Source organism: Triplophysa rosa, linkage group LG5 (assembly GCF_024868665.1).
Source record: "Triplophysa rosa linkage group LG5, Trosa_1v2, whole genome shotgun sequence".
In the NCBI taxonomy this organism is placed as follows: domain Eukaryota; kingdom Metazoa; phylum Chordata; class Actinopteri; order Cypriniformes; family Nemacheilidae; genus Triplophysa; species Triplophysa rosa.
The window spans coordinates 13,658,587-13,673,574 of record NC_079894.1 but is presented as its reverse complement, the minus strand read 5'-3'; the positions used below and the strand labels follow the sequence as shown (position 1 = coordinate 13,673,574).

The 14,988-nt window shown below is 37.4% G+C and overlaps 2 protein-coding genes across 5 annotated transcripts in view; one reads left to right on the top strand and one right to left on the bottom strand.

Moving 5' to 3' along the window:
* Positions 1-95: 95 nt before the first annotated feature.
* On the bottom strand, positions 96-8,285 carry acot11a (acyl-CoA thioesterase 11a). Its single transcript, XM_057334917.1, has 16 exons — positions 8,153-8,285; positions 7,231-7,410; positions 6,850-6,919; positions 6,222-6,282; positions 5,975-6,076; positions 5,514-5,661; positions 5,229-5,385; positions 4,672-4,791; positions 4,446-4,584; positions 4,182-4,237; positions 3,833-3,899; positions 3,088-3,171; positions 2,869-3,002; positions 2,624-2,755; positions 2,374-2,500; positions 96-2,271 (listed from the first exon to the last, which is right to left on the bottom strand). Exons 2-16 carry the CDS (start codon positions 7,397-7,399, stop codon positions 2,080-2,082), a joined length of 1,758 nt encoding a protein of 585 aa, XP_057190900.1. The 5' UTR covers positions 7,400-7,410; positions 8,153-8,285; the 3' UTR covers positions 96-2,079.
* A 551-nt stretch (positions 8,286-8,836) lies between these two features.
* Positions 8,837-14,988, top strand: part of ssbp3a (single stranded DNA binding protein 3a) — a 34,843-nt gene continuing 28,691 nt past the window's right edge. For all 4 annotated transcript variants that reach the window (XM_057334217.1, XM_057334214.1, XM_057334213.1 and 1 more), the window contains exons 1-4: positions 8,837-9,033; positions 9,506-9,578; positions 9,671-9,732; positions 9,930-10,014. In XM_057334217.1, coding sequence (XP_057190200.1) covers positions 8,978-9,033; positions 9,506-9,578; positions 9,671-9,732; positions 9,930-10,014 — 276 coding nt within the window. In that variant the 5' untranslated portion in view covers positions 8,837-8,977. The remainder of the gene's footprint in view (positions 9,034-9,505; positions 9,579-9,670; positions 9,733-9,929; positions 10,015-14,988) is intronic.

Here is a 14,988-nt window from a genome sequence, read left to right as displayed (position 1 = left end):
ATGGGAAATTTCGTGCAAAAAATACAGTAATGTGTGGTTCCTTTAAATGTAGCTTTTTAATCTCATTGACTAGATATTAGGTATGAAAACCTGAAATTGAACCTGTACAGAGATTTAATATTTTACAAAGTTTAATATTTATATCGTTTCAATAAGACTTTACAAAAAGGTTGCATTTGTTAACATGAGTAAATGCATTAGCTAACATGAACTGACAATGACCCATATATTTTTATGCATTTATTAATCTTTGTTAAAGTTTGTTAATGCCGATACAATTGTTCATGATAATTCATTGTGTTAACTAAAGTTAACAGTTACAACTTTTAATGTATAAAAATATATTGCTGAAAATTGACATGAACTAAGATTAATAAACACTGTAGAAGTATCATTCATTGTTAGTTTACGTTAGCGAATGCATTAAGTAATGGTAACAAATACACTTTTATTGTACATAGGCTTAATACTTTTATAAACTTGTTAGTTTTTAGAAATGCAGTATATAAATAGAAATATACAGTAAACATGTATCTTTTTAACAAAACAGCTTTCTCTTTAAACGTAGGACTTTACCATTTACTGTATATATTGAACCAAAATTATTGCAGATATACACAGACACAATTAAAATGTTTCACATTGTTGTTCAATTCACTCTTAAACATTTGTTCAGTAATAAACATGCATTTTTCTGCACCAATACATTACAGCTATAAAAGGACATAAAACACATCTGAACAATGTTAGTGTTAAGAATTCATTTTTAAAAGCTGACAGGAGAAAAGTGTTTTTCCTACTTCTAAAATAAAAACACATACTTTGTGAACATTCTGAATTATGCCAATGTGGGAAAGGAAGCTGTTATTTAGGGATGTGACAGTGCCAGATATAACAGACCTGACTGAAACCATGCAGCATTCCACAAGCAGAGGTTAGCAAACCATAAACAGAGATCATGTTCCTATATTATGGATAGGGATGTTAATGATTTCAGTGTCTTTCTGACTCTATTAACAATTCTGTAAGTACAGGTCTGGAATCACCATATTATACCACATATGGATGATATTTTAAAACAGCAGATGATCAATCTAAAGAGGACAGGAAAATGCAATGAATTTGTGCTCTGTATATAGAAACTGTTAAAGGGGTCATATGGCGTGAATACGTGTTTTTCTGTGTCTTTGGTGTGTTATAAGTTGCCCATGCATGTATTAGAGACGTAAAATTGCATAAATGAACGTGTCGGAACAAAAAATGCATTCTATCTAAAGCTCACCCAGACCACACCCCACAAATCTACGTCAGTTCGTGGTATGATTTGACTAAGACCGCCCAAATGTATATGCAAGTAAGGTGGGCGTACCTGCCAGTACAATTGCTTTGGAACCTGCTGTTCCAAATATGGTAAGAGGCGTTACATTTTCACACGCTTGCAGTATTCGACCAATCACTACGCACTGGTTAACTGGCCAATCATAGCACACCTCGCTTTTCAGAGCGATGAGCTTTATAAAAAAATCTGTGCGTTTCATAGAGGCGGGGCAAAGAGGAGATACAAACATGCACAGTATGTGGAAAATACAGCATTTTTTAACCTTAAATCGTGTATACACATTGCAATACATCTAAAACAAACTATAATATTCATTTTAGCCATGTCATATGACCCCTTTAAGAAACATCACCAGTTTGATGTTTGATATTAATAGTCATTATATGAATTAATAACAATTATAAAGTTAAGAAATATTAAATTAATCTTCAGAATCGTTATCACTCTGAATAATAGGCTATTGGTATCGGTGGAGAAATTTAGTATCGTTGCATCTCTAATAATATATTAAAACACTTATCAGTACCATTTATTACAATAAAGCCCCTCAATACAAATAACACAGTAATGGATGGTTTATTTTACTGTATATATGAACAAAAGAGGCAAGTGACTGATTTAATAACTACTTAGTCCTCACTAGTCACCATGTATATTTCTTGTTTTCACTGTGATTTTTTTGTGGTTATACAGAAATGTAGACAGAGGTAAGTATGGCCATTAAGACTGGATTGGCTGCATCACAATGGTGTGTTTAACCCAACAGCAGATTGTGATGATGTATCAGATGTGTGTGCAGACAGACTGACTCTGTTCTCCAGCAGGTACCGGCTACATGCGCAGAACGTTGAGTAAAAGCTGGAGGAGAGCCCTGCGATATCGGTGGAGATGTATGGCAGCACTCCTGGACTGGCCTGATTATAATAGGAAATCTGAGGGCAAAAAATGAAAACCCTGTCAGAAGACTTTCTGTGCATTCTGACCGCTTATGAAGGACTTCAACCTTTCAGGTGTTTTGTGTTTTGATGTCCTACCTTAGAGACACTTTCTGACACCACATAAATAGTGAAACCAGCGCAGACCACCTCACCCCTGTTGAAGCCCTCTATGGGTGGGTGAGTAGGCAGAGAGACTGATCGTAGGGCAATGACATACGGATCCCTAAAAAAATAAAAAATACTGACACTATTTCTCAATACACTTTTGTAGTCTAAATGTGTATAAGTCCCTCAAGTTTTTGTCATATTATGCTGTTAAATCTGGACTTATTAAAAGTGTCATCACCCGCTATCACAGGGTGGTCTTCTAGAAGCCAGTAAAATGAAGTCCTGAGCTTTTCCATTGTCACCAACCGAGGGTGTGACAACTCGATAGATGACATCATCCTCATCCACCCTGATGAGCAGCTCGCACAAACTAAAACATAGTAAAACAACACACACATACAGTATAAAGTCACTGGGAAACTGAATGCTTTTCCAGAATCACATGATAGTCATTCAAGGTTTCATGTTGTAATTTTGTCTCACGTGTAATGTTGGTCCCACTCTTGTCTACGGCTGAGATCTGAGACGAGGGTGAATGCTCTGTGTGCTGGGACATCCACCTCAGACTCCACCCTGAAACACAAGCTCTGATTCTCCTCCACTGTATACAGACTCACCTGCCCAATGCAAAGTAATACAGTACAGTGAGTTTCTGCTGCTGTGTGAACTCTATGATGTGTAACATATAGAAACCGGCCTTACGTGGTTCTTCTTTGAGGTAAGAACCCAGTTGTTTTTGGCTGCAAGCATCTTCAGAGCAGACACGTTGTTATAACTCAGATATACCTGAAAATGAGAATATCATTTGCAATTCTGTCCATATACACAGGAATGATGTTATATAGAGAACAAGCTCAGAGAGGAGATACTCTACAGTGTAAGCAACACAAGTGAGTAAAACACACTCTAAACAATGTGTGTAAGAAAAACATTTGTTGTACCAACATGTTCTGCCAATGTAAACCACCAAGGTGTAACTTAATACCATATCTGATTACACGCAGAAGTAAACATTGAGTCCATTTTTGCTTTTTTGTAAATGTGCAATTAAATGTACAAACAATTATTTTTGTGCCAAGTCAAATTTTGGCTCTCATGGTGTCTGTTTATTTTATTTTTTGTTTCGTGTGATGTTAACCTTCATCAAAATGTGAGAGAGTTTAGTTGTTTTTGACACTTTCTTTTGTTCCGTTTTTGCAATTTTGCCAGAGATTTTAGTGGTAAATATTTCTAAAGATCCCAAGATACCTTTTTTTCTTCCTGTGTAGACATATTGACTTCTGAATACTCATACTTGTTTTATACTTTTTTTTACAAAACTGTGTAGTATATGAGTCATCGATATTTAATATTTATATAACTGAACTTTTAGTAGTACACTACGCAGATGGCTTAAAAGCGAACAGACATGGACAAAAACCACAAAACTCATCTAGGGGAGGGTTACCTGGTTACTGGGGTCCCAGGGGACAGACAGTGGCACTTCAGTCTGCTTACATGTGATGATGTACATCCTAAATAGCCATAAAACAGGTAAGGGTCATATTTTGGGGGAGAAACTGCGGTAAAAATATTTCCCAATGAAATTCTTGAATTATTCAACACTTCCTTATTAAAAAAATACAATTCTGACCTTCAAAGGGCTATAGAGGCTCTACAGCATCGTTATTAATAATAGAGATGCACTGTGACAGTGCCATCTGTAGGTCTGCTTTGGATACTACAGTCTCTTCCTTTTTGTTTTGTGAGATTATAAAAACAATCTTGTTAACAATGTGTATAAAAAAATATGTAACCTATCAAGTCGAATCTTCTTCCTGGCAAGAGCTTCTTGGTATCTCCTCTTACCCTCCTGTCAAACATTCAGAGGGAAAATTATTCTTCAATTTAAAACTCATTTACACAGTCCAGATATTAATTGCATTATATCCAAGAAAGGCATTTATTGAGGTTTGTAAGTAAAATTAAAATGCTTCCTGATACAGAACCAGCTGTTAATTCTGTTCAGAAAATTGAAGTTGGAATAAAAATCAATGATCATTCGCATTGTGATTCCTCACCTGAGGTTCAGGTTTTATAGTAGGCAGTGGGCGTGGCCTTCCATTTTCATCCAGCACCTCAAATGTCATGAAAGCACTATTAATGTGTCTCAGAGGTTCCTCTCCTTGATAGGCTTCAGCACATACGCCTACTTCCATACTGTTCAACCACAGATAAACAAATTGTATGACATGATAAACCAGTTGTAAGACATTTAGTGCTTATATGCCTCAACTGCAGGCCCACCTGTTCTTGAATGTGTTGTTGACAATGGCTTTCAGAATCAACCGATCTCCAACTTGAGAAGGTCCTCTGAAGTAGAACATGTCTATGGTCCTCAAAGTGGGATGGGCATTGCACAAACGACTGTTTTAAGGAGATATGTTTAGAAATGTAGAAATCTTTAGAAATGTTTATATGGAAATTATAAGCAAGACGGTAGTAAAAAAATTAAGCAGGGGTATATTTCAAAGTATTGAGAAATTACAATTATATTTTCACATTTTCATTACTTCATTTTCGGGAAAATAAAGATTGATCTTCATTGACCACCTTCTACAAAAACACAAAATAAAGCATTGCAATATTATCATGCCGTGACCCAGATACTGATATAATATCATATTGTCACGTCCCTGCTGATTCCCGCTTTGTATCAAAATAAGAGCAACAATACTGTCATTAAATTGTCTTTTGCAACGTCTTTGTGACAATATTACAAACCTTGGACCCTGACCTGGTGCTGGATAAACGTTTGACAAAGCTAAAAATTAACTGCTGTATAAAAGTGCACTTCCACACACCTGGCTGCAATAGTAGCCACATTTTCCATCCAGGCCATAATCTGGCCTCCGAATGTATTGACCTGATGATTGGCATGAGGAGGGAGAACAAGCTCAACGCTCTCCACACGAGTCCTTTCTGTGTCCACTGCCTCATCTTCATCACGGCTGTCTGCCTCTGACACAACCACAAACAACAAAACATCTTTAAATGGTAAAAGTTGCTCATGGCTATGTACTGTATACATATATAAGTACTGTCTGCGTGGAAGGAGAAGTGGGAAGTTGCACTGTTACACCACATACCCTCAGAGATACTCTTCTGGAAGTTCTTGTTGTTGAGCAAGTCCTGCATGATGTCATGGTGAATAAGTCTCATTCTCCTTCTCTCAGCTGCTAAACTGTGTTCCACCTGCTCTCTGTGTGTGCGAGGAACCACCTGCTTTAACTGCACCTGCAGTCACAGTTCAAACAGATTTGTTATGTAAATAATAAGATCATTTAATTCTAATTTAATGTTAGTCAGTTCCGCAAGCAGGTCAAGACGAATTCATTTCGAATTCAGTTTCAACAAAATTGTAGGTAACTGAAACAAGTTTATTCAACATTATTCAAAAATATATATATATCATTTTAAAATATTATATTATATTTTCTATATTGACACTCAATATACTGTATATACAACGTATTTTTTAAGTAATAATTTAATATATTCCAGATTCCATTTAATATAATTAGCCATATTGATCAGCATTAGAGATTACCTTACTTGTCCCTGTGCGTCTGGCAACAAATGTGGCGAAGGCCTGACAAACTCTGGAATGACGACCACTGTACAGATCCTCACAGTTCACCTCTATCCCCACCTCACACACACACCAACATATGAGTCATAAGGTAAAAATACCACCGAATACAGACAAGATCTATTTTATGAATTCCAAACACTACTACAATTTAACATTTAATATAATGTATCCCTTTAGGTGACAGATTAACCTTTGGCTGTACCTCCATACTTGAATTGAAGGCTCTGTTGACTTTGGCTTTGATGTTGACCACTTGTCCCACACTAAAAAGAAACTGAGCTTTTAAATCAGAGTAAACTGTCATTATCACAACATAAACCCAGCACACTATTCTGTGATAATTTCCTATCAACTGCATCTTATCCATTTTATTGTCAAGATCTGCCATGTAGCACAGGGCCAAAGATGCAGCAGTCTTGACACTAATTACATGGCTACTTAACAAATAAAGATTAAATATTAATTCGGGTATTTTGGTATTTTAGAGATTTGAGATAATACAAGAGTACAGCTATGTAGGAAATTAGTTGCCTACGTAAACTTTCATTACACAGTTTAGCAGTCATCATTGAAAAACATCTGACAAAAGCGACTGAACAATCAGAATCAAGTATTCCAGAGAGCTGTGTAACAACAGTAATTGTTTTACATTAGTTTGGACAATCTATTCACCAGAGAAATTAAGTATTTTGTCTAATAGTTGTTTAATAACACTAAGAAGAACTGCCAGTACTCCCTAAGGCAAAATGACATGCTGTTTAGGATGTTTTTCGAAAGAGAACGAGATGTGGCTATAATTATCAAAAATATAAGTGATATGTCTCGAGTACCCAATGGTGTGCTCGAAGTAGATGTCATCAACAGAAGCTGTTACACAGGGACATCCAGCATGTCTCTCAGCTGGAATAGAAGATAAAATGACAGTGTTTGACAGTAATTACACACCATTTCTTTTTAGATTTACCTGTCTGACACTACATTATCTAATAACGCCCTGTTTATGACTTATAGGTTATATTCTCACAAACACCTTCATTAATTCTATGCCGTGTCAAAGTAACGTTCGAGCAGTTTGGCACACATAGATTTTGTTTGCTGTTGGTTAGCTTACCCATTGCAAACAGATCCCGGGTATTATTATACTAACACACAATTCCTTATATAGCAAACTTCTGGAGCATTTACAATGCAGGTCAAAGATGCAAACTTGCCAGAGAGACACGCTGTGCAGTCCATCCATTTCAGCAGCTGTCCGACACTCAGTTCCCCACAGTGGTTGGCATGACAGGGCAGCACTATCTGGCTCATCTTTACCTTTGTAGAGATGTGACGCTGCTCTTCATCTTCTATATGCAGGTCCTGCAGACATTCTGACGCCATGCTTGTGAGGTCTGGCTTTGGAGAAATCAAAAATGTTGCATATAATGTCACAACCCAAAAGGAATAGAGCTAAGCATTTTACATAAGCATTCCTGTTAGGTGTCAAATAATTTAGTAGTCGTATTTCTTTAGTGTAAAAACTGGCACTTAAAAGTACGTGTAAATACACTCTCCAAAAAACCTAAACTTATTCCTAAAAAAAATGTATCATTTCATTCCTTTGTTACCGAAATAATAGTGATATGACTTTGTATGAACAGCTCGGAAAATCTCACGACATGTAAATACACGTTACAATGTGATACTACTACACAGGAAAATCGCCAGTTTTAAAAAAGGTCAAATTAACTCTCACAGTGTATATATAATCCACACTTCGATAGTGTGGATTATATATACACTGTGAGTGTTAATTTGACCTTTTATAACACTGGCGATTTTGCTGTGTACCAGTGTAAAAGGAGTTTACTGATGATGATTGCGCAATCTATAAGGCACGCCTCATTCACACCCTTTTATTTAATGATTAAATACAATAAACATGTACCATTAGAGTTCATCTACAAAATCTATTCAAGAATACACCCAAACTGATAAATACACATGCGCGCTGCGCGGACTGCTTACATATGATGAATAGCTGTGCGAACATTAAATGAATGAATGCGCGGTGTAGTTCGGGAACTAAGTTACAAGAAGGGTTAGTTTGAGACGTGGCAAATGTATAAAGTAGGCTACAATTCACACTCTTACCGCAATCTGATTTGAGAGTCTGGTTAAATTAGAGACAGCAACGTTATTTGCAGGTCCAACACCAATGAAAAACAAAGCGCGTTCACGGAAGCTCTGCGGCTCATGAGAGCTCACTCAGGTCAGGCAAGTGACTACATCGCGCGCTACTGTTTACACAGTATTCACGACCCCGCCCCACGGCTCCGTTTACTCATGTTTCATTCATGTTTACTCAAGTTAACGAAACTTTATTTCAGAGCCCTCCTTTGTATAGTACCATATAGCTATACAACAGTACCAACAAAAACCTCACACACAAAATATTGTTTTTAAAAGCAGGATCGAACGCTTACGAGCGTTGACACCTGTTTGAGTGTTGTTGACTTGCTGTCCGACAGGTGGCGCAACATTCAAAGCTTTGCGCGGCGCTACAATTATGTGCTGTCGATAGTTGTATGTTCTTGTAAACAGCATGGGCAGTCCATGAATCAGACAACCCATTCTCATATTAAAAACTATTTTGCGGTATGTCTGCATTTTTTACATTTTCTCATAGCCACCAATCGGCCACAAATGAATGATCGATTTAGAATACATTGCTTTTTATTGTTTTAACTTCTGTGCAGATTGTGGGTCGTAAGGTCACATCAAACTCATTCATTGGACTATAAAGCTGTCAATCATACAGCCCGGGTCCCCGCCCATAGTTCATGATCTGGCTGTGTCCAGGCCAGGGTCGGTTGAAGCGGATGGGGTCAGAGGCGGGCTACACGCTGACAGCTGGAGCATAAGGAAACACATCGCAGTCAAGCTGCCTGGCAGACGCGTTTATATACAGCGCGAGACATGTTTAATAAAGGTAAAGGGAGCGCGGTGCCATCGGACGGGCAAGCTCGGGAAAAGTAAGCGCTGATGTCTCACTCCATACACGTTTAATATGTACATGCACAGTTGATTTAATGATCTTGTTATTACTATGTTATCACGTACAGCGATTGTTCATGTTCAAGCTATTGCAGGGATAGAGTGAGGGAAATGTTTTATGTTTATTCGGTGTTTTACAATGTTTTAGTTGCAGTACATCTCATTTACCTTTAATGTATATTATACGAGAGAAGTATTTCTCTGGCTACATTTCAGTTTGCAAACGCATTTGTGTGCAGCGCTGTAACGTTATATCGTTTTATTGTCGCTCTTGATATTAGACTTGTGAATCATTATAATGTATCGTTGCTCTGAGAGTTGCCTGGTAATGTGGATGCCAACAGTTGGTGGGCTGCGAAACGTTGTTGGATCTCTGAAACAGTGATGATAACGCATTCTCAATGAGCAACTGGGCAGTTTTATTAAATGGCAATCATTTTTATGTTACAGGTTGGCATTATATGTTTATGAATATTTGCTGCACGTGGGAGCTCAGAAGTCCGCGCAAACATTTTTATCAGAGGTGTGTACGTATAAATGCACATGCACGCTCGCGTCTATTGGCTAAACACGTGTCGTTGAAGTATCTTCATCTTGAATTTTCGTTATGTTTAGATAAGATGGGAGAAGAACATAACGCTTGGAGAACCACCGGGTTTTCTGCACTCGTGGTGGTGGTGTGTATAATCTTTATTCTTCAACAGTTGCTGTCATCTATGTTATGTATTTGTAGACATTTTGCTTAGAAATAAGAATGATTAAACATACATTGAATTACACTCTATGCATTGCTTTAAATTACCCAAATATTAACTGTTGCTATTAGTAAATGTAACTATTGTGACAGTGCAGTCTGCTCTCATTATGAACACAGTGTGTTTTGGGACCTGTACTGCGCAGCACCTGAGAGGAGGGACACATGTGATCACTCCAGTGAAGCAAAGGCCTTTCATGATTATGTAAGTAACTTATGCCTAATTCACCCCACCCTTCCAGCATATCATGATAAAAGATCATAAGCCAAAACGTAGTGAAACATACCTCTTTGGTTTGAAACTGAATATTGATTGCAATTATGAGATGGTGGTTTAATTATTATTTTGGTTCCAGCTGAGTTTTGTTTATTTCCAATTGTTTCAATTATTTTAAATGTAAACTAGTATTGATTACCTTTTTCCAGATTTGCACACTTGTTTGTTTTTAATTGTGTAATTATTTCATGACTGTGTACAGTAAAAACTACTTTGTAAACATGATAGCTTTCTGAGTACACATTGTAGATATATATTTGGAATTCGTATACTATAAAATACATACGGCTTGGTTGTAACACTGTGTATTGAGTAATGGTTTTCAAAAAATGGTTGAAAAATAAAAGTGCTTACAAAGCCCATGAGAAATTACACATCAATGCATGCGCTCTACCTGGCATGTAAATAAGTCGTTTTTGAAAAAAATTGATATTCAAAAATGTCCTTACAGATCGTTGAGGTTACTTTGATGTATTGACCATAGTGGGTTGGGGTTAGAAGGTCATGAACAGAAAAAAACTTCTGTTATTTGAAACAGAAACCAGTCTTACACAAATCTCTCCAAATCCCAGAGTTTTAAAATGCTGTACATGTTCTTAGACAGGATTAAGTTGAATAAGCTGTAAGGATTTATTTTGTAGTTGTGGAGCTTTGGTCCCCTCCGCAACAAACACACTATCAGTTTGCATAACTTAAACTCTAGTGCAGGGGTCTTCAATAATTTTTCTTTGAGGGCCAGATTCCAAAAAGTATAAATAGGATGCGGGCCAGTTTTTTCCCATATCAAATTTCTTCTGTTATTTTGTATTTCCATTATTTATTGCATTGTGTTCCTTTTATACAGTTTTTGTTGCTGTTACTTACAGGTCATATATTAAAACATGTACACAAACATTGCATACAGTACAGTATATACCTTTTCATGATATTTAATTAGAAGGGATATTGCCTTTTTAATTGTATTTTTTATTCCCTAATACGTTGAATGTAATTGCTGTTATTTTACTCACCCCCAGTCCCCCATTACAAGATGTGGGTGGTATTGTTTTTTCTTTCAATAAGATATTTAGGTCAAATTAAAAAGTCAAAAACGTTAATACATTCAGCACAAAAGTAATCCCTGCCCCTTGACGTTAAACTGGCGTCTAATAAAGCGAATCAATCTGTCTGTGCATGAAACTGAACGCTATTATCGAATCTTCGGGTGAATTGAATTCCAATCGCATTCATGTGCCCCACGCAATTACAGTATAAGGGAAGATCCTTTAAAGTGCAAGTTCTGAAAGGAGATGAAAAGCTGTTTTCGTAAGCATAGCTGTTTAAATCATACATGATGAATGCAGTTATAAAAACAACATCGTTATTTCCTTATCTGAGACAACAGTTCACGTGGTGTAGTACTTTTCCTGCAGTTACTTTCAAGGGCACAAGACGCGTTTTGGAACGTGATCTATCGCGTGTGCAAACCGACTGCTTGTGGCTGTGGATTGCCGATTATAACATTGCAAATAACATAAAGTTTCTTGGACAGACCGATCAAATCGCTTTATAAGAAGTCAATCGTTATGAGCTGCAGGAATTACTTTCGTATTGAATGTAGCAGCGTTTTGGACTTTCAAAGGCATGGCGTCTCAGGATGCGCATTTCTTAAAGCACACCATTCTCAAAGTCTCTCCACTTATTTGAAATGTTAAGGCGCCAGTTGACTAGCCCTGCTCTAGTGCAATGGCACGAGAACAACAATTTATAGTAAGAGCTTCTCGAAAATACTATTGCTAGTCAGCTGTTCACATTTCCACAAAATGTCCACAAAAATGATACATTATTTTTAAGCATATTTGTTTTTTATACATATTTACATCTTCACTCTTAAAAAGAAAAGGTGCATCAAAAGGTTATTCGATGCCATAGAAGAACCTTTTGGTTCCATAAAGAACCAAAAACTGAAAAAAGAGTCACAGCTCTAGTATTAATTTAATTTAAAGTTTTCTATGGCGTTCAATAGCTGGTACTTGGAACAACTAATTTTATTAAAAATGGTACTTGATCTGAAAAGTTTGAGAACCACTGTTCTATGGCATCGCTGTAAAGAACATTATAAGCACATTTATTTTTGAGAGTGTTTATTTTGTACTTTATTTCTTCAAAATGTAAGCCACCTAGAACCTATTGTATAAACACGTTTTTGCTGGAAAACAATTATGTGTTATCATTTTCAAACATTTCACTGGTGCTTTCAAGACAGTTGCAATCATTGTAAAATAAAAAAAACTATATACATAATAACGAAACATAAAAGATAGTATGACAGCACTGGCCCAGTAGGACATGACTGTGACAGTTCCATCAGTTGAGCCCAAACTCTATCACACTGGCCCCGGGGCCATCGTGTCACCCTTTTACTGCCCTCTTGCACATGTGTAGAAATTACGTTTTTGCTTAGTTATTGTTAGTCCTAGTTTAACCAGTTTAAATATTAGGTCTGTCTCTGTGCCACAGAAAAAACAAAGCCAGTTATCATTAGACCACCTGGCCCTTTAGAACTTGTGCTAAATGGTGGTTGATGCGGTGAGATGGGGGAGGGGTGCTTAGGATCTGATAATATTGAGGTCTTCTTGCTTTTTCGCATTTTAACCCTGACGCAGCAGGAAAGTGTGTCACGCCCGCCCCACCTCCCTTTGGGGCAAAACGAATAAAACCTGCAAGGAACCAGGCAGAGAACAGACATTTTATAGTAGAGACAATTTTACTTGGGTAGCAAATTGAAGATTGGCAAATGGTTCCGGTCAATTGTGTATTCCAGGAATACCACAGACACGTACAATTGTTGAATTACATCCAGTGTGGCTTTTTTCTGTATGACCAGACAGAATGAGCAAGTAAAATGTTTTTGAATCAACAGCTGAATACAAAGAAGCAGTGTATATTAGGAACCATTGATTATATATTGTCAAATCTTTTCACTGCTTAATTTTCCTCACACCTTTGACTGATAATCAATGTTCACTCTTTCACAAGTGAAAAGTGTGAAGACCATTTAGTCCCATGTGTATTCTGTAATTATATTAACATGGATTTGATTCTTTTGATCATTCAGAGGTTCAAGGAATCCAGTGCAAGGTCAGACCTAGGATCTCAGTCTATTGTATTCCGAGGTCATAGTGACCACTTAAACAAATACAGCCAACTATGCACAAATGATTGTTTTTCAGTTTTTGCGGGACTTTCCATTGACGTTGTGTTTGACAGCTTGATGTCCCCTAAACCTCACAGAAAATGTTTCGGTCAAACATTGTTGTATTTATTAAATATTCGGGGCAGCCATAATATACTTAATGGGATTTCAAGTTTTACTCTTTACAGGGACACTGATAAAATGTTTTCTTTGCATTGTAAGCTGCTTTAGATAAAAGCGTTTACTCAAGTATATGAACACAGACGCTACTCTTTAACTACACAAGCTGGATTTGCATTCTCACGGCTGAACATCAGTTTCAACCGAGTCTTGCTAAGCAAGTTAGTTGAAATCAATACATTTAAATCCAGTTACCTGCATAGTAACACATCAGGTGTGATTGCACAAATATATGAAGTTAAAGCAATAGTTCACCCAATTATGACAGTTCTGTCATGAATTACTCTCTCTCTAGTTGTTCCAAACCTGTATACATTTCTTTGTTTGGTTGAACACAGAGAAAGATGTTTGGAAGAATGCTTGTAACCAAACAGTTCTTGGACCCTATTGACTACCATCAGAACAAAAGACATACAAAGACATTTGTACAGATTTGAAACAACTCAAAGGTGAGTAAATAAAGACATTATTTAAATTTTTTTGGTGAACTATACCTTTAAACTGTGTTGCCCTCTTGAGTAGTGAGGTTGGTTACTGCCACGCTGCATTTGCATACTTGAGTAAAGTATGTTTTTGCCTAAAAGTAAATGTGCTTGCTTTCCACGCTGTCTTCATTAGCCGTTAAGTTTAGGGCTTTAGAGTAGTGTATCCATTTCAACAGGATAAACAAGTTAGCATCATTATGGTTGTCTCTCTGGAAATATTTACAACCCTCTCTTCTGATGCTTTTATTATTTGTATACAGTTTCACAAAGGTTTGCACCACAGTGTGCGTTTACAACCAAGGGAGTAGCAGGGGAGTGGAGAATACAGGAAGGAAGTGAAGAGAGAGAGAGGTTTTTGGAGAGCAGCAGCGGAGACTGGGGGAGGGGTGTTGGGCCTTGGCTGAATCCTTGGCTTTTTTCCTGTGTGCTGCAGATAAACAAAACAAAATGAGGGCCAGGAACATTTCGAGGGGCCGCCATTTGTGTTTTCGCATACGAGCTCGGGGTCAGCGGCACGTATCTCTCTTTGCGAGTGTGTGAGTGAGAGAGACAGAGGGTGGGTTAATTAGCTTGCTTGCTGATAAGAAACACATAGGTTGTGTGAACACGCTGCGACAGGAGTGGTTAGAAAGGCGGCCCTTTATTTCTGAGCTATTCCAGGAATTTCCTTTCTTTCTCTCTCTCGCTCTCTCTTTCTCCTGGTTTGGCAGTTGTCTTGCCGCCTAGGTGGAGTGGGGGGTATATCTTTGAGGTGGTTGGAATGTAGCGCTGTGTTCTTGAGGCAAGGCTTAAGACTAGCATCTACTGATCAGCCAGAATTCCTCATGATATTGCTCAGTGCGAAAATGTTTGGGTCCCTGCTCAGCGATAAAAGACAATCCTATCTTGACATCATGGTGGGTATGCTAGTTTGTTCTCTTGTCATGCATGCAGAAAACATGTTTAGCATCCTTTGTTTTTCTGTTCATGACAATTCTGTCAGTTAGAAGATGAGAAGATCAGAAAGAGCTTTATTGCCAAGTATGTTTGCACATACACGGAATTTGTTTTGGTGACAGGAGC